General features: G+C 41.7%; 1 protein-coding gene across 1 annotated transcript in view; it reads left to right on the top strand.

Annotated features, from left to right (window-relative positions):
* Positions 1 to 10,541: 10,541 nt before the first annotated feature.
* Positions 10,542 to 27,040, top strand: part of nr5a2 (nuclear receptor subfamily 5, group A, member 2) — a 43,767-nt gene continuing 27,268 nt past the window's right edge. The window contains exons 1-4 of the mRNA XM_072660371.1: positions 10,542 to 10,658; positions 12,544 to 12,662; positions 14,592 to 14,733; positions 18,181 to 18,875. Of these exons, the coding sequence (XP_072516472.1) occupies positions 10,577 to 10,658; positions 12,544 to 12,662; positions 14,592 to 14,733; positions 18,181 to 18,875 (1,038 nt within the window). The 5' untranslated portion in view covers positions 10,542 to 10,576. The remainder of the gene's footprint in view (positions 10,659 to 12,543; positions 12,663 to 14,591; positions 14,734 to 18,180; positions 18,876 to 27,040) is intronic.

Below are 27,040 nucleotides of genomic sequence, written 5' to 3' on the forward strand. Positions count from 1 at the left end.
AATTATTTAAAAATCATACAATGTATTTTTCTGGATTTCTGTTTTAGATTCCATCACTCACAGTTGAAGAGTACCTATGATAAAAATTACAGTCTTCTACATGCTTTGCAAGTGGGAAAACCTGAAAAATCAGCAGTGTATCAAATACTTGTTCTCCCCACTGTATAATGAAAAAAATGTCTTAAATTAACGACTGCAGAAAATATGGATGATGCAACGTCTCTCAAAAGTAAAACAACCACAAGTCTAGTGCCTCTGCTGCCAGCTTGAAGTATAATGTGTAGCTCCGACCACCCCCACATTGAAATAACAGCCTATTTTCCATCTCAATTCTCTCCTCTTAACATCTTTCCATCTCCAGTGTCTAGTTCCAACATTTCCAATTCTAGTTGTTCCTGTCCTAATATTGTCACATTTCTTCCCCTAGATATCACTTAGGAATAAAGTGATTGTCAGCCTCAGCTAGAAGTGACCAGTTGCCTGCTGGACCTGAATCACACCCTTTTTGTTCATTGGATGGAGTAGCTGAACTATAGTTGAACTGAACCGAACCTTTACTGTTGACTGTTGAAACTTGATGAACAAACTGGGAGTCCAGGGGAAAATCTGCTCTGCTTCTGTGCTGTAAACTCAATGAAGGTGATCTGAGACACACTTGGTCTTGGGTAGGCTCTGAGTCTGGTCTCTACTGCGCAGACTCTGGTTGCAAATTTGACAACATAGCAAACAATTTTGGCTTAATTTCTAAAGAATGGAAGGGGAATGGGAATGGATGCACAATGTTCATATTTTCTACACCTATTGTCTAAGACACATAGCTATCTGTGTGAGACATTAAGAGGTTAATGCTTGTTCGATCTTCGTCTGGACACTAGGAAAATACTGAGTGGAGTATCAATTAAACACACAGAAGAGCTGACATGTATTATGCATTATATGAATAAGCTACAGAACATAAGTGTGAAGAGTGCTTTTGGGACTCTTTCCTTGGCTCTCAAGTTCAGGGACATATTAATAATTGTTATTCTAAATTGAGAGAGTCAATAAACGCCTTTGCATAATGTTTATGGAGGCCTTTTTTTAGGAGTGAACGCGTCCAGAAATGGTGTCCTCACAGCGCATAAACACCTAAACGTCCAAACCACCACCGCAGTTAACACCTAGGGTAATGAGTGAGGGCCCATGTGAGCTTAGCGCAAGCGCTATGATTCCTCCCCACATGTCCCCTGAGCTTTGGGTTTACAGTAAGCTCTACAACACAAGGAGAAAAGGCACTGCTCTCAAGAGCCTCCTATGGGAAAGCTGCGGAGACATGTTAGTCTAATGGGTTAATGATCGGCTCTTGGGTTAGAGTGCCATTAAATGCTGGGGAAACTGTATATCTTTCTTTCTCTCTTGCTCTCTCTCTCTCTCTCTCTTTCACCACACACACCTCATCCCTGGCAAGCGGATAAAGCAGCGTGTGATGGGACTAATTGATGGAGATTCTTCCCTATCAAAATAGGCCCCCCACCGTAAATGCCATTCCAGTGTGTTGGACTGTTCAAACAGCGTCCCCGCGTTAATGGTTAGGCAAAGTATTTACTCGACATTAGCCCACGGCTAGGCCAGCACAATGGCAACTCTTGATGATGGAAGAAGCAGACAAAGAGACAGGGTGAGTAAATGTAGTCTGAGTGCTATAAGGTGCCTCACCGGTGCTGTCCCTCAGGAAGAGGTCAGCAAACAGTGCATTTGAGCCAGACAAAACTATTCACTGACTGTGCCACAAGGTGCCACGAAGGGGTCTTTGAGCGATAGCTTAAAAGAACCATTTTCAAAGGAACTAAATTGCAAAATAAATGTATTTAGAACCTTTTGATGGTTATAAATCTTCACATTAACTTGTTTTACTATACCAATGTATAAGTTTTGTTCCAAACGTATATGGAGATTCTTTGGACATACATTGTTTTTTTTTGAGGAATACACAATGGTTCCAAATAACCCTACTGAGCACTTTTATTTTATGAAAGTGGAATAGTATAACACTGTAGACTCTCAGTTCTAGGAGAAATCTTTAATTGGTATACAGCCTTTGTATCATGCAGCAGTTATTTAAACCTTGATGAGGTTCTTCACACTTGCACATGTCATTTAGAAAGAGTTTTTATTTAAATATTGAAAGGTTTTCATCTCTGTACCCCGTACATAGGTCTACACCAGTTTTTCACCCATATAACTACAATACTCTCATATTTTACATCAGTTTCATTGGCCCTAAAATAGAACCTTGTGGGACTCCACCGAATAATTAAAATGAGTGTCTGCATTAATAACATGATTAATAACAGAATCATTCGGATTAAAAGATTAAAAAGCCAAATTCTTCTACAGCATTGCACACAGAACCCTTTTGTTACCTTTAGATTTAAGAGTGTATAAAATTTAAGAGTGACAAAAAATGTTTGTTGCTGTGGACATGAGCCATTCTTGAGGTGGCCCAGACCTTTGTGTTGGCCAGTGCTGCATTTTAGGCATATATCAGGCCTAATAGATGTCCAGTGTAATAAGTAGATTAAACTCTATAAAACACTTATGAGAACCCACTAATGCACCTCCTAAAAAAATGTAGTTGTCATTAAAATTTCCATCTTTTAAGCCTTTAAAGACCATGCCTTGCCACCTCCTAATTTATTGATCCAGGGTTGTTATGTGCAATTAGCTTTTATTATGTGTTACAGTTGACTCAAGCAGATATCATTGAAAATGGCAGAATGGATTAACGATATTGACAAGGTGATAATTGCCCTTCTAAGGGTGTGTGCAATGTGAGTCCTTGAAAGGTAAAAAAGGAATATCTTAATGCTTCTCTGATGTGGACCAAAGATACTTAAGGGTCTCCTAGTATGCTCTTATCAGTTCTGAGTCATTAGCATAGTGGTGGATTGGGCTATTGCGAGGGAATAAGGGCACTCACGCTCGGCCGGCCCATGTCTTCTGTTCCACCCGGCTGCCCAGGCCCCATGTGAGGAGAGGGGCGGTGTGGAAGGGAGAATGGCCTGTTCAGGGGTCAGGCAGAGGGGAAAGAGGCCAGCGTGTCAGCGTCCCTCCATCACCTGTGATTTAAGATGAACAGTTTGTCTCGGGGACAAACCAGAGAGGATTCCATCCAATCAAGGATGTTTCTTGTGGTAGATTGTGTTTTTTTTTATGCTTGTGTGAATGTCATGCTTCTAGGCTGGTGTGGACAGAAAAAGAGCCATGACAATATTGTCGCTACATGGATCTTATATCTTTGAACAAGTGCATTAGTATTATAGTTACAGATATCTATTATTCAGAGCTGATACATAAGATTACAACCAATTACATTTTAAAATGATTTCCTTTGGCATTTTTGGAGGATCCATGATTTGGCATATAAGAATGGAGTTATTCTATAAGAAACAGTTATTCACTCCTCACTGTGAGTTTCCCTGAAGAAAATAAGATTTTTTGAATATCGCATTGGGATGGGTGGCTAAACCTTCAAACTGATGCATGAGAACTGAATAACTGTACTGTTATTTTGTACTTGCATATGAGATTAGCATTTGGACCACGCCTCCACAGGACAAGCCGTTTTGGTGACATGAGGCTTGATATTATGCTGCTTGATATTATGCTGGTGGTATTAATGTTTGATACATCTGCTTTAATATATATATATATTAGTGTGTAAACAGACAGTAAGGGCCTACTATGTGTTAATCATTTATTGAAGCTATATTGTCATTAATCACGCTGTCCTTTTACCAAGTTAGCCAATACTTCCACACTGGGCATGCTCATATAGGCTTGCCATATGGCCAGACAATGCACTGTATCAACCTGACATTCCAAGCACAGCTGGTTTCATATTTACTCCACAGCCCGAGGAGCATATGAGAAACCTATCACAAACAAATGAAGCTTCAACTTAACACCCAATCTCAGGATCAGTCCACTTTCCGAATGTCATGGAGAAGCCAGTGAAAGCAACAGTGTGTTGATAAACATCCACGTCTGCTGTCTCCTTTTGGAGCTTTCTCTCTCTGGCCTCTCACTGGCTTTGTTTTGATTTCGCTCGAACTGCGAACACCTGATGGCTTCACAAGCACCATTGTTCCTTGAAGCTCTTGAAAATAGAAGCATATAGGAAGCAATGAACAATGACTGTTGCTTGACCTACTAATGGATCTAGCAGCGCAAGGACATGTTCTCTCTTTCTCTCTCTCTCTCTCTCTCTTACTCACTCTCTCACATGGTATCAGAAAGAAAGAGGAGAGGAACGAAGGGAAACATATGGGTTTTAATTAAACATGGGACAGGACAGATCCGATTGGACCGGCTCAGGCATTCCTTTTGCTGGGAACATGCCTGCCAGCAGCTCTCGGCAGAAAAGAGAAGAATGCTAAAGTAAACATATCACAGGTAGAACCATGAAACAAACATGATAACCGAGGCGTATGAGTCAGAAGTGCCATGGCACACATCCCGGCCTTTTCCCAGGCTTGGAGTACTGTTTACTCTGTCGACAATGCTCAACGACACACACACACATACACACCATACACACACTCCTCTCTCTCTCTTACTCATCTCCTGGTTTCATCTATATACAGTACTCTGATGACAAGCGGGGAAGGTCAATATAACATAGGTTTCACACCAGTGTATTAGCCACTGGTGGTAATGATAACATTCCCACCCACCCACACACACACACACACACACATACACAGTTTATACCATTCAAAACAAAGAGCAGTCCTGTCACAACCAGGAAACATCCAAAAACCTGGATGTCCCACGCCCTTTGGCTTTTACCTCCACTAGCTATATATCTGTGCAATTCCGTTGTAATGGTACAGGCCTAGAGTGTAAACATAACTCATTACATATGAATTATTATCAGCAGCACTGTGTCATCCAGGGATTTTAGTCATTTGGAGAATCTCAAATCCCTTTACTTGTTTTCTAAAAACTGAATTAATCACAAAAAGGCTTTACACTGTATTAAAAAACATTATCTGACACAATAGTGGAAACATTGGTGGTGCTATAAAGAGCCATATAGCATTTTAAGCATTCCAGTGGTCCTCATAGTTATGATGGCACTATATCGTCACTGTCGGGACAAAACCTCATGGGTTGGTTTTCTAGACTACACAACAAGCTAAATGAAAAATCCCTATTGATCTAGGACTAGGCAAAACCACCCCAAATTTCCAAAGCAGTAGTTTCCAAGCAGTAGTTTTACAGTTTTACTTTCAATGTTCTGAGGCTTTAGTGCTAGCCATTTAGATCCCATTGTTATTAAACTGGTCATACAGTTGGTGTATAATAGTGGATGACAGCACCCAATCCTCCCTCGATCCCCCACATGGTAAACTGGGGTCCAATTCCCCAGCCAGGTAAGCACGTCACAAAACACTAATAAGTCTTTGGGCAAGACTCCTATTTTTATACCTACCTATATAACTTCAACTCTACAGTCCTCTGGACAAGAGGATCAACAAGAGGACAAGAGGATCAACTACATGCTGTCAATTAAAACTTACTTAGCTGCTTCTTCCTTGTCAGGATTGCGGTGGGTCCGGAGCCTGCCCAGAACAATTGGGTGCAAGGCAGGAATACCCCTTGGAATACCCCTTGCACAAGTTCATTGCAAGGTACCTAGGGGCAATTTAGCATAGCATTCACCTACTATTTGTGTTTTTGGGAAGCTGGAGGAAAGTGGAACACCCAGACAAAAAATACAGGTTTACATTAGATACAAGTTTGGTTTAGTCAGTAACAATGGGCTATATAACCACGGCTGTTTCTAAAAACACTTGAGAAACCCCTTTTGTAAGGTTTTGTAGGAGCTTCTAAATTCAATACGTAGAGATACTGAATATTACATTTAATGTCATTTTGTTATAATGTAATTTTGGACTGATTTTACTGCCCAAAGTAAAAATAATTAGGTCATACCCTAACTTCTAACTCCTCTTTACCTTTTGAATCACTTTCTCTTTCATTTAAAAATTAAGATCAAAGAAGAAGTAAATGTATATTGTCACTGGCAAGAAAAAAATGTGTATCTCAATTCATGCCGTTTTTTACTTTTTGACATATTGTGAATATGATTGTCTTTTATATTGTGTCAAAATGTCCTAATGAATGGACCAATAGAAAAGATCTGAAATGACATTGGCATGAAATGGCATTTTTTACATTTGTTTTTATAGAAAGTTAAGGTTTTCTCCTTCTCCTGTAAAGTTGGAATGACATTTTTTTGCGTGACATTGACAATATGTGTATTTGGCTGGGCTAACATATTAGCTTGTGTCTAGGGAATTGTAATAAAAGAAAAAACTTTTTAAAATGTTGTACTAGTGTTCTAATAAACTGAAAATGGAAATGTTAACACAAAGCAGATTTTCAAGCCTATTTATTTTTGTTATATTAAAAGTACTGAATTGACACCCCACTGCATTGAATGGAATTACACATTCTGTGAATTGCTACACCCCTACATTATATAAACTGGACTTTTTATCAAACAGAAAATAAAATAACACTAAAGATCCAACAAAGGACAGTGCTCTTAAAGAAGGCAAGGTCATTAACTTCAAATGTGATGAACCGTAAATGGTGACACGCAGCAAATGTATTTTATTGAAACATCAGGTCTGATATAAAAGTCTACATACATCTCGTCCTGCGTGTGAATAAATGAATGCAAACTGCACTAACAGTACATAATCCCTGTTTCATCAGCTCCTGAAAACCTCTCCTCTGAGATTGAAACCTTGACCCCTCCTGTGTAAGGCCCAGTCGTGGTTTATTCAGCAGTAAAGGGCTCTGGGCTCCACTCAGTGTCGTAAAACGAGCTTGGAGAAAAAAAAAGAGAGAGAGAGAGGAGACAGGGTTAAGTTGACAAATCCCCTGGCTTTGAGCCCCGCTGGGCCGGTAATCTCACGGGTAAGCAAAGAGCTCTCAGGTACACTTCTGTTATCAGTGCACATCCACTTATGGTAGTCAAGACAGCCACGCTCTGTTGGTATTGTAGCCGCTGCGTGGGCCAGTGACGGCAGGGTCGTTAGGTCCTCTCGCCTTAGTCAACAGGCCTGTGTTTACTGGGCCACTCATCCTGCTGGGTCATTGTTGGCTGAAAACTGCAGACTGATACACTGGAGAAGAGATGTCAGAGCTGTCAGTTAAACCTTTAATGGAAACTTTCAATGAAAAAAAATAATGGACTGACTCTCGAAAAGAGCTCATACTACAGGAAACTGAATTTTTTTACCACCTTGACATAATATGGAAACACTGTTTTATGAATATGCCAGTCTGTCTATAGAACTAAGCTGCAAACACAGCCCAATTTAAATTTCCAGCTTTTCTGATGCCATTAAAAGAGACTGTATTTACACGTCTGCTTATTATTTATTTATTATTTATTACAGAATATTGTTTATGGACTGCTTTTTGAACGAGGCAACTTTCAATATATACTTACAATATCAGCCATGTCAGCCAATCAGAACAGAGATCATTTACATATATCAGTGTTAAGCAAGCACCTTGTGTTTGATTCTAAGGGATTAAAAGAGGTAAGAAGGTGCCATATGAGTGTTTTTAGTACACACATGTAATAAGTGTATCAAAAGTGTATAAAATTCATGGGAAAAATGAAGCCGGTTAATTTAATTCGAGTTAATAAGACAGATCATGAGACCCAACCTGTCTGAAAGCGAACCGCTTGTATTTGTCCGAGACTGACTGATGGGTGCTGTCCTAGCTTGACCTCAGATAATTATCTGGGCTTGAAAAGTAAGTAATCAAAATATCATTATAAATCTCCCATCTCATTATATAGTGAACGAGATTAGCTATATAGGACGAGAACCACAGTCTTCAACGCTGCGACGATGACAAATGGCTAAAATAACAATAAAAAGAAGAATATACACAGAAGGATGGTCAGAGTAGTTCAAAGTTTGAGAGCATTCTCTGTTCACCTGTTTGATCTCCTGTTTTACCACCTTTTCCTCGGATAACAGTTTTACCTCACACTTCCCGCCGGTTAATCATTCCTTCATTACTATCCGCCCGCTCCTCTTATCTGCGCCAGTGTCACTTTATAACTGCTCGTTATCGATGAGGCAGGCGCCACGTGACTCCCACAGGCCAATCAGCGAGCAGGCTGATTGGACACTGTTGATTAGCGCGGGAAGGCGGCGCGAGAGGCGAAAGCGAGCTGTTAGCTGTAGCTTCACCTCACCTGTTTTAACATGGCGCTCTGAAACACCTCAACTCTCCCAGTTCTACCTGTGAGGGGGGACAGACATGACCAGTTTGAAGTAGGGTTTGGTCCCCTGACCTTAACTGCGAGGCCGTAGGGCTTCTTTTAAAAATATTTGGCTTCAATGTCTTCAAGTCCTGAGAGGGGAGTAGGAGCAGGTGAGTCCAGGGAGCAGGGGGAATGTTTAGGTGAGTAGGCTAGTTAGTCTGAGGAGGTGAGGAGAAGAGAAAAGCGAAGTCTGTAAGACACCTGTGACCGAGGGAGAGCAGGCCAGGCGTTTACTGGTGCTTTAGCCCGAAGGCTCTTAGAGGTGATAATTATGAGGCATTGAGGTGTCTCTGTAGAGGACTGACGAGTGGCTACACATACTGGACATTTTACAGCCTTAGTGTGATTTATTCCCTGAACACAATTCTGTCCGCCCTTATTCGAATTTAGTTTGCTTTTATTTTTAGCTAAAGGCTGAACTTTTATTATTTCATATATGCTGTAATTATCGAAATGATCGTCGCAGCCTGAACGCTTTTACTGTTACCAATAAAAGAGTAATATTAGGATTTTTTAAATCAATGTTTTTTATTATGTTTAAATAGTCACTGCTGTTTAAACTATCATTCTTAATTTTTTTATTTTCAAAATAATTATATTACTGTTATTATTAATGTTCATTCTTAATACCTGTTAATAACCAATGATCATAGGCTATTAGCGCGCAAAACATAAACAACCAAACGCAACGAATTTAAATAATAATCAGCCTTATTTTAGTCAACGGAATAAACTACAGTCAATCTAAAAGTGGTAACTGTAAAATATAAATATAAATAAATACATATTCTGGCGGACAGATTAAAAACAGTGTGTGTTTGTTAGCTGAGCGGCGGAGTCTCCGTGAACTTGAGAGGCTTCAACGTGTGGCACTTAAATTTCCCTTTCCTGAGCCTGTGTGTGTGTGTGTGTGTATCCTGTGTGAATTTATGGAAACACGCTGAGATCAACTCTATTCAAATACAGGACTTTATAGAATGAGATAAAAAAAAAAATGTGGCCTAAAAAGGTTAAACTCACACAGATACGTACATTTACAATTTTTATAAGCAGATGTATGTTTAGATGGATGATGCATGTAATAAAGTATCACGCGTGTAGACGCATTTTACGCACATTTTACTTGCGAAGACTTGTACAGCCCATCACATATATATGTATGTATGCAGTGTAAATATGATACGGGCTTTCCTGCTAATAATTATAACTCTAAATCTAGCTTGGTGTAAAACTGCGCTGACCTCACTGGCAATTCTGTGCACTTTTTAGACATGTATTTGAACTAATTTCTGTAATTCACATCACTCGCGTTTACCCTTTTACCCTAGTTTTGCCTAAACGTGGAGTTTTTATTTGTTTGCATGGATTTCCAAAAATGGTCCAACTCTTTGGTGTGCGCAATTTGCAAAATGTCACCTTTATAAAAGGTAAAAATAACTGAACTGTTAGGATTGCTGACCTCCTGGAGCTGCTGTATTCTCTCACACACCACCAGCTCTGTTTCTTATTTTTTTGCACGCGTGTGTGTGTGCGTGTCCCGGCGTTTCCCGGCGCTTTAAGCTCCATCATTGCGCAGCGGTGTCCGCCGGAGAAAACGGTGCCGAAGCGCCGCCGCTCTTCTCGCAGCACGATTGGCCGATGGGCGTGACGTCAGCCATGCGAACGAGGCGCTGATTGGCCGAAGCGGCGTCGGTGCGGCGTAAACAAAGCGGCGAGAGCAGCGGGGTTTGAAGTTCACATCAGCGCACGGGCAGAGGGGGGCCGGCGAGTCCGAGCCAACGCTGAGACAAACTTCCTCACAGTCCGCCAACTCCCGCTCAGACTGGACCGTGGACGAACCAGCGGCCGTTGGAGGGGGGTTTACTATCTCGAAAGCTCGTTAACTCTTAGCCGGTGAGGGTAAACGCGGTAAACGCGTCACTTTTGGTCACCTCAGGCTGTTTCTCACTGTTTAGCTCACTTTACTGCTCGGCTCGAGCTGCTGCTTTAGCTTTAATGTGAAGTAACGTTAGATATCCGCCTTCATGAACTCAATCACCGCTCAAAAAAAAGAAGCGTGTAGTCAGCGCTGCCCTGGCTGAGTTGTAGGGATAAACGCAGGGACGCAGGGATTTTTTTTTGGAAGCTGCTCCTTTCGCTGCGCTGTTGAGTGAGCCTCTCTGGTGTGTGTTGTCGCGTCCAGGTGGATCACCGGGCGGAGCGGCGGGTCCCCTTCGGCTTAGCGGAGCTGTCATGCTGCCCAAAGTCGAGTCAGACTCTCTGGGACTCGCTCGGTCGCATGGGGAACAGGGCCACATGCCTGGAAACATGCAAGGTAAGAGGCCGAGGAGAGAGAGAGAGAGAGCGTTACTGTAGGACCATGTGTGAAACTGCGGTTTCCTTTTGGTCGAGGCCAAAATAAAGGCTTGGCAGGTCAGATGCTGCTGTCAGTGAGGCTCTTTTTAAATCACTGTAGGACCTTCGGACTGCAGTGTAAAAATTCTCCACGGAATATGCTGTAGTTTACTGGTCGAGGAAGGTTGTTTAATTGCAGTTATTTTTGGGGCGGACTTTTGTCGCTAATGTTGCAGCCAAAAGTAAGATCTAGAAGTTTTATTTTTTTTTAGAGAACACTGCGAGGAGTGAGCTGATTATAGGACTTTTCTTAACTTGGTCAAACCTTTTTCATTCTGTGAGGCAGGAAAGGAGGTTTGGGTTTTAATTTTTTTGCATTTTTATTATAATGGCACTAAAATGACAGTAGACTGTATTCATGCATTAAAGTAGAGTACCCTTACTACCTTAGACCTGATTGATTTTTATTGGGTTGATTCATGAATATATGCTCTAAAAGTTAAGTAAAAAATTGCAGGGAGCGCTCTAATGCATTTTCGATTTTTTTCCCATCGTTTGCAACTTTTTAATCTTAATCTGACGTTTCTTAAACATGTAAATAAACAGTTGTAAATCAGCAGCAGTGCTAGTTCTGCAGGTTCACACCGTTCCTCAGCTGATGAGAGAAAGTTGTGGAAAGCTGAGCCAAACTTTAGCCTAATAATGACAACATTAGGCATGCAGTGATTTAGCCATTAAAATGTGTGTATTTTTACCTCGATTAAAATTCATATTTTTTTCATAATTTATTCACAGTTAGATTTAGTTTATACAAGCCGTTGTGTTGTTGAGAAAAATACGCAGTGCGTAATTGTTTGTGTGAGATGATAAAATCCAAAACGTAAAATTCATAAAGTATAGCCGGTTTAGTTGATAATTTGTCATTTGAGCGCTAAAAAGAAAACAAAAAAAAAACAAGCAAACGCAACTTGTTGCATTGAAAGCGCTCTCTGTCCTCAGCTAATATAAAAGCTGCCAGTGTAATTAAAAGCAGCACTGCTCGGTAATCATTAATACACGACACAGATTGCTGACAGTAAAGCAATTAAACAATGGCGGGTTATAACGAACGAATTTTCTTTTTTTTTTTTCTTTTTTTTTTTTTCTGAAGGCCCCAGTCTTGGCCTCGCCAAACCTTTTTAATTCTGCGTGTTAGCAGCGCAGTTGCACCCACTCTGTTTTTGTAATAAAAAGAAGTTAGAAAAATAGTGTTTATCTGAGCGTGAATATTAATGTCTTACACAGCGCTTTGAGTGCATTTCGGCGGTTCACGCTTCGAAAGTGAACACGGCGTCGCCCTGTGAGCCCGTTAGCATCACATAGAGTAAAGATGATAGAAAAGAAAATAGCAGGGAAACATACAGAGGCTTCGACCTGAAGTGTGAGAGGATAAGCGTTGGAGTAGATGTGTTAATTTGCTCGCACACATCAGCCCGTGGTTAACAGCAGTGCTGTGCTTTCCTTTGCCTCGTGGCTAAAAGCTCCACTCCAACTCCAGAGCTTCTGCCTCCAATTTATCAGCCATCATGAATATTAACGAGATTGAAAGGGATGTTTGCCCTGGCTGCGACCATCCTCCACACTAGACTTGCTGTTTCTCTCAGACAAACTTTTTTTTCCCCTTCACAGTGTGTTTTCATACAACTGTAGGCTACTGTAGGACGTGTAAAAGCTTAACCCAGGTCTAAATGCTACGCTGCAAAACCTTCTGTTAGTTTGTGAAACAGCAGGCTGTGAGCAGAAATTCATTATTGAGAGAAAAATGTGGAAAATTGGTTTGTACCTCTGACCTGTGTTCATATGCTGTGTTTGTGCTTTTCTTGCAGCCCCCCAGTTTAAAATGATGGACTACTCCTACGACGAAGACTTGGATGAGATGTGTCCCGTGTGCGGAGACAAGGTGTCCGGATATCACTACGGTTTGCTCACCTGTGAGAGCTGCAAGGTGTGAGATGCTCTTCCCAACAGTTAATATTACAGAAAGAGAGAAAAGAGTTCTGTGGCCAGCCGAGACGGCGCACGTCCAGTGTGCTGTTTTGTTAAAGTACACGTCATGTTGATCTCTGGCAGTGTTGTAGAGTAGTTCATTGAATGTTAGGGAGTGCTGAACCTGTGGAGATCTTGGTTTTTATTATTATGCATAATTCATAAACCGGCAAAGACAGTGAAGTGAGTGTGGTTTTGATTTAGTTTTAGGCTGAATGTTTTGCAATATTATTTGGACTTTTGATGGCAGTAAGATGAGTTTATGTTTACATGTGAGTTTTCAGAACTCTTTTCTCACACAAGCCCTTTGTGCATGTCAAATAATTAGCAGTAAATCATGTTAAACAGATACAATTGTAAACAATCGGTGGGCATATAAATGTTTTGCAGATGTTTCATCACTTTAGAGGTTTTATTACCATATTATAAGTTTGATTGCTTTTTTTATTTTGTTTGTTTGTGTGTGTGAGTGCGTGTGTGTGTTTTTTACATGTTTTCTCTGGGCTGTGAACAATCAATGATTTTCAACAGCCAGGCTCGTAAATCTGCTTTAATAGAAATATGCGGCTCTGCAATAGGTTACAGGAGCCATGATAGAGTTCATTGACGTAATACGGTCACTGGAACACACTTTCACAACGCAGTTACAGTTTTAAAATGTTGTAGGAAAACAAATTGTCAGTATGGTAATCGAGTGACTTTAGCTGTGGAGCCAAAATTATTTTTAGACAGTTTTGAGGCACTGCATAGAGGAATGCAGAGCCGCATTATGTGAGTGTGTGAGAGAGAGTGTGTGTGTATGAGAGAGAGAGAGTTCTGTGCAATATTGATCATTTCAGATCAAAATGGGGCAGGTTTAACAACTCTCCCTCTGGTGTTGCTGTAGAATAAGTTAATGCTTTTTCCCGTTTGATTCTCTCCTGCTCTGAAAATGAATTCAACCCTGTTGCAGATAGAAGCTTGTAATTCAGCCACTGTAAATTATGGATATTATTTATTGGATTTTACACTTATGTCTAATGTATGAAAAAGGAGAACTCAGATGGTGGAGACACTATGTATATTGTACATTTTTTAGATATCTTTACGTCTGTAGAGCTGAAAGTGATTTGGCTCAAGTAATCTCAGTGATAGGGATTTTGTAATAGATTTATATATGGATGTTTGGTCAAATTGCACAAATAGATATTACTTGAATGAATCTAGTTATTTGTTAATTAGGAAATGTATTGAAATTTCATCCTAAATACTAAGTTTTAGGTTAAAAGTACGATTGGGACATAATACAGAAAATTAAACATAAAATCGTATACATTTCATTGTGGCAACAGCCCTAGTCTACTAGTCCACTCAGTGTGGAAAATGATTGTGTTCTGTTCCTGTACTGAAAGTATTTTTTATTTTAGTTTCTCTCACTAAAGGGGTGAGCAGTCGGTTACAAAATATGTAATAGTTGAGATAGTTAACAGTAATCGCAGGTATGTCCAAGGAAGGCCTAAGGAGAGTTATTTAGGGGATATCTCACATTTGATCCTTTGACTCTGTTCCTGTTTATTCATGTCAGTGTATGTGTATGCACATGTCAATTTGTGTGTGTGTGTGTGTGTGTGTGTGTGTGTGAGTGAGCGTGTCCATGTCCATGTTTGTGTTTATAAAAGTAAGCGTTGGCTGGTGAGCATTTGTCGGCCTCTGGCTCTCTTTTCATGTGCATCAACATGTGTGGCCTTGAATGCGTTTCACCCCTTATTCCTGAGTAAATGAAAATGAATGTGTGTGTGTGTGTGTGTGTGTGTGTGTGTGAGTGTGAGATGCTTGTCTGTGGCTGAATAGCACATTAACAAATGCCGAGGGTCAGGTGTTTGACATCTTCATTCATCCTCCTCGGCAGGGCTTCTTCAAGCGCACGGTGCAGAACAACAAACGCTACACGTGTATCGAGAACCAGAGCTGTCAGATAGACAAAACCCAGCGCAAACGCTGCCCCTACTGCCGCTTCCAGAAGTGCCTGAACGTCGGCATGAAGCTGGAAGGTAAGAAAGCCACTTGGTTTCTCTTCTAGGCTCTGCTCCCTGCCGTAACCCGAGACAGAAACAAATTCGCCATGAGCCTGTCATGGCAGAGCTTTAATAGGCTAGCTTTTCTCTGACCGTTTTGAAACGCACAGACAAGTGTCTGAAAGTAAAAGCTTCTCACTGACTTGAGAGTCTTTTCCTGTTAGCATGTGAAATCAGGGCTTCAATGACTATTAATTGTGTAATTGCCAGAGGGTAAAATTTCCAGTGATGTCATCTTTAAAGGTAGCCGGCTTTGATTTGTGGGCCTTTTCTAGCAGCGGGTTCTGAGGCCCTCCAGCGTCCTGTCAGAGATGTCCAGAGAAATAAGAGCTAGGCGGCACTCTCCCCACGGCCTGGCAGGGCAGGCTTATTGCAACATTTCTCAAACATTTTACAGCAAAGCTACAGAGCGTTCTGACCAAAACAGCATTTGGATGGGCTTTTATCAGTGAATTTCACTCAAAAATAATTCTTCAAAAATTCTATGTTATATAATTGCAGAGATTTTGTAAATAATTTCATTATATCAAGTGTTCTTATATATTTCAAGACATAATGTCACTTCATGCAAAAAAACTTTTTTGCTGGTTTTAACTTGATAAAATGTGAATCTGGCAGTTATTTCTGTTATTACTCTATATTGTTATAAGATGTCATGATGAATGGGCCAATTCTCCAAAATGACTTTGACTAAAATCTTTTTCACTGACATCCAAGCTTTTTGCGTGACAGTGATGATAAATTATTACTACTATTACACTGTACCCTGTAACTTTTACAGTGTTATATTATCAGTTGTAAATGCAGTATGGTCACTTATAGTCCATACTCTAGACATGAACAGTACCATGCAAACACACTGCTATTTTTGTTTATGATCTGACGGTGTATTATCAGAAGCTATTTCCGATCATGCGTGGCTTTTAACCACACAAGGTTTATATAAGGCTTTTTATTTGTCACAATTTGGCCATATCTGCCAAACACAGACAGATGTCCTTCTCCGTCTCCACAGAAGTCATATTATCAATATTGATAAGCGATGGCGACTTTTTGTCCTAGCTGAGCAAATTTGTCTCAAAATATGTCCCATGGGCGAGACGCCTTGTGTGTTGTGTCTTATTGTGGATTATCTTGGATGCTCCTCCTCATCCTTGATTTTGGTCTTAGCTAGAGATTAAGGACGAGATGCAGAGACTTTGTTTACGTCCACGCTATCACGGGCAAGAAAGTTAAGTAAGTAGAATAGGCGAGAACGAGAGTTTATTCATTCCATTTGTGAGCAATGTTGTGCACAGCGGAGCGGAAAATGATTTCAAATTCATCAAACGTCTGTTACCCATATTAAGTACCTTCATGAATCAAAGCATCTCACAACACGCGAGAATGGATATTCAAAACGAGCCCTGGCTTCCGTGCCGGGCACTTTGTCATTTTTGGAGTGAGAACTGGGCCGGGTGTCTCGCCTCTCGGCGGCCAGCGTGGAGAGGCAGCTTGCTGTCCCATTACTTATGCATAGGTATCATAGCTATTCATGTGTGTGCGTGGAATAGCTCGCTTTCGAAGTAGGGCTCCAGCAGACATGACAAACAGTGTGTCAAGAGCCGGCCTGGGGAGGCATTCATATGCCTGTGATAGGACAGCCATCCTCGCCCAAGCAACACTTAATATTCCTGTATATTAAACATACATAAATCAGCCAATAAGCAGTGGCGCACTGGCTTGCCTCCACACTAGTCTGCTTGTACTAAGAGCTGTCTGAGGATACACAGAGTACGTATATACACACACACACACACATGTAAATAAGCAAGTGCACCCTAACAGAAAGTACACACCAACAGATGCACACACAGGTTCATGGGGGTCTGTATGTACACGTGTGCATACACCCTCATTCACAGACAAGGTTCATGGAGATCTGTACACCCGTAAACAGACAAATACCCGTGCACACAAAAGAGAGGACCTTTCACTCCCCCCTTTTTTCTTAGGGCAAAGAAATCAGTATGACATGCATGTAAATAACCTTGTTTAATTAGACACTGGGAAAAAAAGCAGAGGAAAAAAAAATAGAGCGAGCGTTGAGTAGGGGGAGGAGGCGGAGGGTTAAGAAAGGGGGGCACAAGAGGAAGATTCATGCATTCGTGATCTAAGTCCCTGGTCTAATTGTGATTTCCCAAAAGGGCCAGCTATTAGGTTCCAGCTCATTAATTACCCTGTTACTCAGAATCATTAATACTTAAAGTTGCTCCAATAATGTATAATAGATACATTGTTTTTTGTTTTTTTTGATGGGGTACATTTTTAACAGTCACATGAATGCTTGAAACACAAAAACACCTCTATTGGCTCTGAGATTCATGGTTGTTGGGGCGCCGCGAAATACGCTTCTCACCAGCAGTGTCTGCTCTCACTTGGCAGCTCCCTCAGATCGAACGCATAGTGACACACACAAGCTCACGCAGGCTAGCTCACCACACACACCGCTGTGACAGGGACCATTAAAATCACTCCCAAGGCAGCTGTTGGACTCGGCTTTTTTCTTTTAATTGTTGTATTCATTTCATTTTCTCCTGCTCCAGTGTGTGTGTTCTGGTTATTAGAGGGCTGATCTAACGAGTGAGCTCACGCTGGTCAGGTCCTGGTGCGCGCGTGTGTGTGTCGTGTGTTTATGTGCCTGGTGTGTGCGCCTCTGTGTCTGTGCGTAAAAGGAGGTTGTTGGATCCTCCAGCCATCCACCTGCCGACAGTATGGAGCATAAAAGAGAAATAATTAAGCATAAATAATTAACATGTGGTCCAGCAGACTGAAGTGGAGTGTACCGCCCCATAGCGGAGATCAGAGCTCCACTGGGCTGCGGTTCTGCCTTCATTTATTTACCATAATGATTATACTGTCTGACTTTGGCTGCCTTCGGTTTGAAATCATTTTGTGTTGCGCTGTATGGCCGTAGTTGAATAGTTTTTGCTATTGAATTTGTCATTATCTAGATATGCTGCAATGCAGACTGTAGCACCTAGACTGTAAAGTTGTTTTACTCTGAGAGTGAATAAAATTAATTGCCTCAAGTCAATAAGTAACTACCCTATTAAACTGCACAGCCAAATTACAACTCTGAGCAGAATGTGACAATGAGGGAGCTCAAAGCCTACTAGCATCCTGAAACATCCTGAAAAAGTCACACAAATGATTTGTATTGATTCTTTATTGATTCATATATTCACATAATCAGTCAGATTTCTGTGTTTAAAAATATAATGTGATATAATGTATTTTATTCATAAAACACCTACAACTACATTCTTATGATACTGATTTTCTTCCCCTCACACTCATAGAAAGTTACATTTTCTATTAATAAATTGTAAAGGAATATTAAAATGTATTAAACCTCATCCCTCTTTTCTTGACATGCACTAGCTGTGAGGGCTGATCGCATGCGTGGCGGCCGCAACAAGTTCGGCCCCATGTACAAGCGGGACCGGGCACTGAAGCAGCAGAAGAAGGCCCTAATTCGAGCTAACGGCCTGAAGTTGGAGGCCATGACGCAAGCCATGCAGACGGTGCCGGCCGACCTCACCATTTCCTCTGCCATTCAGAACATTCACTCAGCCTCTAAAGGGCTCCCACTTAGCCACCATCACCACCACCACCACCATCACCACCACCACAGCTCGTCCAGTGCTGGCCTGCCGCCCACAGACTATGACCGCAGCCCTTTCGTCACCTCCCCGGTCAGCATGGCCATGCCCCCCCACGCCGGAGGCCTGCAGGGCTACCAGGCGTACGGCCACTTCCAGAGCCGCACCATCAAGTCTGAATACCCTGACCCCTACACGAGCTCGCCCGAGTCGCTCATGGGCTACCCCTACGTGGAGGCGTACGCCGGGGGCTCACCGCCCAGCTTCCCCCACCTGGTGGTTGAACTTCTGAAGTGCGAGCCAGATGAGCCCCAGGTGCAGGCCAAGATCCTGGCCTACCTTCAGCAGGAGCAGGCCAGTCGGGGCAAGCACGAAAAACTGAACACTTTCGGCCTCATGTGCAAAATGGCTGACCAGACGCTCTTCTCCATCGTGGAGTGGGCCAGGAGCAGCATCTTCTTCCGCGAGCTTAAGGTAGGTGGATTGTTAAGCTGTGTACTGCTTTCATCAGGCAGTATGAAAATTATGCTTTGGAAGAATGCAGTCCAGTTACTAGAACCGTCTAGATGCATAAGTATTCATTTTTAACCAAAGCACAGTGAATCAGTTCATTCTCTGTGGCCTTCATGTGCTCCTATACCACAGCTCCATTTATCTATTGAAGTTATTATTGATATATTCACTGCATTACTGTGCTAAATTGTAAGTACGTCAAGACACTTTTTTATATGAATTTCAAGAGTTCTACTCATTAGTATTTTTTAGATGTAGGGCTACATGTCTTTATCTACATGCCTGTATAGACATATAGTATGTCTGGCTTGACTTAAATAATACATTATGTGTTTTGTAGTGGCTTTAAATGTTTAATTGCCATGGTTGTTTCTACTATAATCGCTTCTACAAGTTCTACTTCAGGTTCTACTTCAGTCTCACCATCAGGCTTCTTTAAACTATTATTTTTTACATGCATTAAGTGCTGAGTGAGGGGGGGTGTAAGGTTTTAAAAGTTAGGGCATCTCTGATCTGCGGTGTTCAGACATACTCTAAGCATGTAGATAGTGTTTCAAGACAGACAGCCAAACATAGCTGTGATTATGAAGATGTGCAGATGTTTTCTTAGGCTACTCTACATGTTTAACTTTGTGCATTGTCTAACCTCTAAGGAGTAATTATGTAATTGTTATTATTATATGCTATGTGTGTGTAGATGTTTATGAAAGCAAATGCTTTTTATTGGCCACTGCAGCTTTAAGGTTTGATATCAGTGTTAACTTGGAGCTCCCCTTGAGTTTTTCAGAGCTAAATGTCGCTGGCTTCAGTCTCACTCATTGTGTTTCTGAACCGCTCGCTGATGAGCACTGTGCCAAATCTGAAAATGAATAATAACTCAAACTTGTCCTGTAAAAATAAGACAATACCTCTTCTACTCATGGGAGGAAAAGATTTTTTTTGGACACCTGTTTTCTGCAATTATTTTCATCGTCCTTTATTTTTCATTGTCATGTTTGCCTTTTCTGTGTTTTTGTCCTGACTGCCTGTTTTTTGTGATATTTATTCACTTTCTAAAATGGAGTAAAAGTGAAACCTGCTTCTTATCTTATAGCTTTTCATACATATAACTAGATTTTCTGTACATTTGCATCTGGTCATCTACCGGAGCGAACAGACATAGCCCAGCGGCAGCTCTTCATATTTGAGATGGTTGTTCAGTTTAGAGTCTTTTCTTTGTTATGATGCGTAATGGTCACCTTCTTCACAATGCTGTTAACAATAGACCTCTACTACCCATTCCCACACCCTCTGGCACTCGAACGGCCCAGCCTCACTTCAGCTTGGATTAGCATTGTGTTTGGGTAATGGCTGTCCATATCATTTATCCCTAATTGTGGCTGAACTTCACCTTTCACAGTGGTGGAGCACCCCCTTGATGTGGTGACTAGCCCACTCTCTCACCCAGGCTGATTGGTTTAGCACAGCCCTTGTTTAAAGGGACTGTGGTGTAGCAGTCGCATTTGACATTAGCGAATGGCAGGCAGCAATAAAGCCGTAATTAGTGAGGCCCGCATTTAGTGAGATGCCCTCAGTAAATCACACGCTAAAATAAAGCAAAACAAACAAAAAAGCCAGAGCAGGCAGCTCTGCTATCTTCTCAGACTCCACTCCTGACATTAATTAGTGGATACTTGTACAGTTATTGTTGAGCAGAAAGCTTTGTGATGCTCATACAAGCTTAAGCCTGTGTAAGGGGATGCCTCCCAGTTTCAACAGGCTTTGTCTAACAGCAGCTTTAGCGAGGCAGGGACCAGAGGAACAGAGCACTGAGCTACATGAATGCAGTTGCCCACTGCTAACAGAAGATCCTATAAGCAATCATTGTTTTCATTTGTATTTCGTCACGTTAAATGAAAGAAATGAAACAAATCTGGACTGAAACATTACTGACTTTCCTCCACCCCTCTAGAAATTTAAACTGGTGGTATCGACGTAGGTGCAGATAACTGCAAAGTTATCTTTACAAGTATGTATTACTTGTGTTCTTGGAGTAGTAAAGGATTGCATTGGTTCATTGGTGTGTAATGTGTTCCTTCTAGATGGAGTATCTCCAGACTTTTATTTGTCTGTAAGGAAAGGGTGTCTGCTCCATTTGATTGAATGTACTATGCTGTAATGCAACGTCTGTACAGGTTCACAGACTGTGTGCACAAGTTTGTGTGATTTGGTAGAAACACAAACACAGGTTGACTGCACAGTCACACACCGGTTTATGTCGACCTTTCAACCTGTGGCACCACACACACACACACACAGTGGAACAGTAGGCGTCACAACCGCGGCATTCGGGGAAAATAATCTGTCATTGACTGTTGTTTATAAGCATCCTCTTGAGCACGCTAATAACAAAGCTACAGGTAACACTTAATAAACAGAGGAAAAGCAAGTGAATATGAGGCTTGTAAGAAGGTCCAGGGGGCTGCAAGGTGACTATAAATACACCTTCATCTGCGACACTATTATTAGTCTCGTAAGAACAAAAGAATTTCTCTGGTAATAGAGCTGAGTGTGAAACGTCTGCCAAGTGTTTAAAGATTTAGTTTCCATAAGTTGGTCTTAGTTACTGCACTCATAAATATTTAGCCATGATGGGATCTCTAAAGAGAGCTCCCTATTGTGTTTGAATGAATAAAAGAGAAAGAGTGAGAGAAACATTCCAGTGGATATTTCTCACACCTTGGACAAGAGTTAAGCTCTTTAAAAAATAATAAAACATAAAAATAAAAGTGCAGAGTAAAGCTACACAAGTGTGTGAGTTTGGCACTGTGATGTATGTAATTTAAACTTTAATGTCAGAGAGCATCTACCTGCCGTGCATTTAGGCTAGCATGCTAGTGTTGAAAAGCCTCTCTGTTTCAATTCTGAAAACCTCCTGTTAGATACAGCGAGTCCTGATCGGATAATGGACTGGTTCTTTTCTGAGTGCAGATATTTTTTAACTTTTGTACCTTGAATCTCTTTTGTTATTAGTTTAGGTATCTTCTCTCTGCATTTTGTATCATACTTTTTAAATGGGGTCACTCAGTATTAATAGCCAGTAGTTAACACCCTTTACGGCAACACCTTCCACATCCTAATATCAACACTTCTGTGCTTATATGCCTGCTTTTTGTAGAACTCTGTTTAACCCTTTAAACTCTGTGTGTAGGTCCACCCTTCATAACTGTCATAATTTACACCAGTTTCATGGGCTCTAAAATAGAGCCCTTTGGTACTCATGTGGTACCCTGCGGTAAAAATGTAGTAAGCTAAATGGCTGGTGGTCGCACCAGGAGCATTAACAGCATCACTATCCTAGGGTTCACTAAGCTAGGGTATAAGGGATAAACATGTGCAGTGAAGGGTGGGTTTTTTGATAATAAGCATTGTGATAATTTTTTAGTGATCTCAGAAAGCATCACTTCCACATATTGATACATTTACTACATGTGTTCCAAGTAGTTTTCCTTGGCAGATGGAGTAGATGGGTACAGGCATTGTTACAGGGGTTGTACTGTCAAGGTTAGGTCTTCAGTACCTTTAGTTGGGGCAGAAAGTGAATGTAGTGTGCACAATTGAACATTTTTCTGATATTGTAGGCTTACAAACCTGTGTATTGTGTAACCCTTTTTTACAGTGCTGCATGTATTTTTCTATGAATGCAAGTTTGCTTGTGACTGTGTGTATGTAATGTGTGCTTGTAATGGCTGGTGTGTGTCATGCTGAGGGCGGGCGCTGGGCACAGGGAGGTGGGGGAAACAGATGCACTCTTCCCCTGCTGGCTGTCCCGTCTCAGGGCTGCTGCGTGCCTCTCTTCTCCTGGCTCTGTCGTTAGTGCCGAGACGTGGAGAGTGATTCACGTCCACAGAGATCACTCTTTTCATTGTGAGCGCTAAGCCATTGTTCAGCGGGATAGGATGCGTGCGCTGCGGTTTTCCTCACTACACAATAGGACCAAAATACACAGATTCACCCCACTTTTTATTATTCTTTTGAGTATATGTGTCCCTCCTTTTTTCACCATACAATATGCTGTGCTGAGGGTAAACTTTATTACTGAGAACATTGCGGTGTAAATGAACCTGTGGTGTTGTACCGCGACCCTGTCCATATATTTAGTCCTCCAAGCTGATAAAAGTCACCTGCGTTGAGCTTACAGTGCCTTGACATGTGGCACCAAAATTTATTTTTGTCCTTTCACAGCTGCTAAGGGGCACTTCGGCAAAGTTCTCCTCTCTTTTTTCCCCTCTACAGCCAGGAGAATGACAATACCAGGCCTGCCATTAAGCCATGCAGGACTGTATTAGGGCCTTGTTCTCCAGCCTGCACCCAGCCGTGAGGCTCGTGCTTATTGGAAAAGCAGCTGGAGAAGAGAGAGAGGGGAGAGGACTGCTCTAGGTTCCAGCCCTCGTTGTCTGTCTACCTAATTGTGTCTCAGTTAGTGACCCTATTTTTTTTTTACCGAGAATGGAGTCTGCTGAACGGTCTCATCTGTGACCACTTTTTAAACTCACATTTTTCGAATTTACTTGCAATTCATTATTAAATTATATATTCAGTTATTGTCAAACATTTTTTATATTTAGCACACCAGCTCTTTAGTGCCTCACTCTTTCTTTCCTGTCTTTTATTATGGCTCTTATGACTGTGTCGGAGAAGGTGTTGAATTTTCTGCATCCAAATCCACCATCCAAATCATTCCAAACACGTTCAAGTGATGTTGAAGTCTGGACTCTGGGATAGACAGTTAATTGGTTTGAGAACAGCAGTTTCAGTAGTTTGATTTGTAGAAGTCCTTTTCATCTGTTTGCTGCTTTTCTCAGTAAGAGCTCCACATCTTTTCAAACCCACAGTGTTGACTCTTCGTCTCAGAGTGGAAAGATGGATGTTTTCAGATTTGAACCAAAGGTGGAGCTTAAATTTTCTCCCCCCTCTTAACAGTGAAAACTTTTAGCACTGTTTATCAGATGGGGGGCAGGTTTGTGGTCTACCAGCATAATTGATAGGCATCCTATTTTCTCTGTAACTTGTCTTTTGTGTGTTAAACAAGTTTTTTCACTTGTTTTCTTTTGTCTTTTCTGTTCCTTATGCAAGTGGAGTATCTTATATCTAATCTCATCCCAAATATCCTGAGAAATTAGGAACTTAATGGCCAATTTACTACATAAAAGTTGATCTCAGATTATTTTGTGTAAATGTAGTTACAGAATATGTTGTACAATTTAAGGAGAGACCAGTAAGCCTGCAGGTTAGTGCAGCACTTATTACATGGTGAGGAAAATCTAATTGCAAAAGTACTAGTGAAATTTCACCTATTTTTGAGCAATCCTAGTGCGATTCAGTTAATTCTCCTGGTACACCTGTTCATCAACACAGATAGTGACAGCACTCACCTGCCTTTTTTTTGGCATCATGTTTTCTGCCATTTTTGACTTTTGTTTTGACTGAAGTACGCAGAGCGTTCACATTGGCAGATAGCTGTATGATTTCACTCTCCATTAATATTACATGAATTTACTTTTGTAAAATTCACAGCATCCCCCTACTTCTTTTTTTCCCTTTTTTATCTGACAGTCCAATTTCAGGGGAGTGGGTTAGAGACTGTAATTTCCAAGTGAGCTCGTATCTACAGGAATTAATAAGGCGTTGCGGATGTGATCTGTGAACTTGAAGGCGATTTATATCGCCCCCGTCCACCCGACACACTCTCACACACACACATGCACACAAGCACACGTACAAACATAAACCCTCCTGTGCCCCCCTCCCCTTCTTTCCATCTCAGCCTCCTCCCATCCCAGCCGTATCCGTCCAGTAGCAGCGTGCCGTCCTGCTCCAGGTCAGCCGGGGTTGCTCCCTGACAAACGGCTTAGAGCTTGCGGCCTGCCGGCCAGGCCGCAGATTTGTAACTGTGTCCCTGGTCCATTGCATTTGAATTATTCCACCCGGGCCTTGTGTTGCTTTACATTACCGTGCAGTATAAGAGCTCGGGGGGTGTGGGGGAGGTCAGCAGGGAAGGATGGGACGCTCAGGGAGGGTGTAAGTGGAGGTGGGGGAGGGAGGAGATGAACAAGGCCCTGCGAGCGGCACCAAGGGCAGGGGTGCATGGTGAAGGACAGGGGGGGGAAACAGGTGGGAGGTTAATGGCCCCTGGACCGGATCCACCAGCCGCTCAGACTTGATATATGGGCTTTGGGCCTGGTGCGGGCGTAGGCTTTCAAAGATATATTATTTCATTTGAGGAGCAGCATTCTCGTCCCCGCATTTGTCCACTGATAGATGATATCCCCCCGCTCACCGGCAGCCACAATTGGAGATGGCGTGTGAGTTTTTGTAAGGCCTGCTCCTGTACATATTTTCTCTGCCCCCCCCCACCCCCTTCTTTCTCTGTCTTTCTCTGTCTTATTGAATTCTGCCTTAGACACTCTCCTTGTCCTCTCAGTTACAGGCTTTTAAGCTGACAGATTTTTTAAAGCTGCTATTTTATTGTTAGAAATATATGCTTCATTAGGAAATAAGGGGAGCAGGAATTCTGGAAAGTGCAGTGTTTTGGTGGCAATATAAATATTGCAATGTAAAGAATATTTTTTTAGCCAGCCAGATATGTAAAGTATTCAACTCTAGATGTATTTTTCAGTTATCGTAAGACTTACTATTCAGTATCTGCTATAAATTATCCGGTAACTACAATGAAGCTAATATGTAACTTCGAAGGTAACGGATTGAAGTATAGGTTACTTAGAGTTTTGAGGTGTAAAGTCAATTATATTGACAACCCAGTTTGAGGGTTTTTTTTGTTCCTTACAAAAGTCCCTGCACTGTTTGTTTGATGGTTGTGGCCAACTGTGCAGTGCTTGTCTCCTCAATGCAGTGTCCCCTCTATGGCAGCTGAGGTCAGCTAGGCTGTCTTGCTCCATCCCCAAAAAGCTGCCCTAATGCCCCAGAGATGTTGCTGGGCTAAGGAAGGAAGTGTGCGCACTTGTTAAAAGGAAAGATTTAGGGTTCGAAGTCCCTCCTGGGCTGGCGGAGGCACTCTGGGGAGGGCCAGCGGCAGGCGGACGGGGTTCTGCTCATCCACTTGTTGCTTTGATGGGGGATAAAAGCCTGTCATGAAGTCTATGTTCCTGCAGAAGAGCTGATAGACTCATCCAGCTCCCCCATTTCTCCATTCAATTTTTTCACTCTTCTTCTAAAAGGAGAGAGTCAAGAGGAGCCTATGCCTATTCCTGCATGAAGAGAGAAATTGTTATGTTCTTTTTACAGGTCACGGTTTTTTAAGTCAATTGGCACTCTTACAAAACTATTTATTAGAAATGCTTTATCTTAATTAATGTTATGAAATAAGCCTATTTAATTGGTTGTGTTGAATGCTTGTGGCGGGGTGACGTAGCCACAGTGAATATATACCGCATATAGGATAAGAATGGCAGTGTAATGAAATTGTTGCAGTGAGTAATGTTTTCTTTAGAGTACAAAGGCCTGCCCCTGTGGCCTCAATGCACCCCTGCCATTTCGGACTGCAGTTCATGACACCAAGAATGCAAATGTCACTCATGTTGTTTTTTCCCCCTCTTCATCCAAACGAATATCACCTGACGTACAGCACACTAATGTGTGCTAGATTTATGAAGCCCCTATAAGTTTACACCTGTTCTTACTGATGGGTTTAAAAATGAAGCCATAAAATAGAAAAGTACAGTTTAAGTGTTAAGATTTTAAGCACTGGAGACTGGTATTTTATGTAAAACAGACATCATTCAGATTTTCCTCTTTAAAATTTCATTGTTCCCTTTTAGATGAAAAAAACACCCCTGGGCAAAAATGGACTTCATTGGATCAACCCTGTTGGCTCTTTTTAGTAGACGCACTTGGGGGTCCCTCTAAGGGGCAGGTTTCTTTACTTTTGCTAAGTGGATTCACACTCTTTCTCTAATGTCCCCCTTGCAGCTTAATTATCTGCTTGTAATGGGTGTGGGTCTGAGGTTGACAGCCCCTGCCTGCCGCCTCCCTCTATCTGTCAGCAGTTGTCTTCGATGTCTATTTTTGCCGCTTCTTTTCAGCCATCTATTCTGGACGCGCTGAAAGGGTCCAAAGACAATACATGA

This window comes from Salminus brasiliensis, chromosome 17, assembly GCF_030463535.1.
Source record: "Salminus brasiliensis chromosome 17, fSalBra1.hap2, whole genome shotgun sequence".
Taxonomy (NCBI): Eukaryota; Metazoa; Chordata; class Actinopteri; order Characiformes; family Bryconidae; genus Salminus; species Salminus brasiliensis.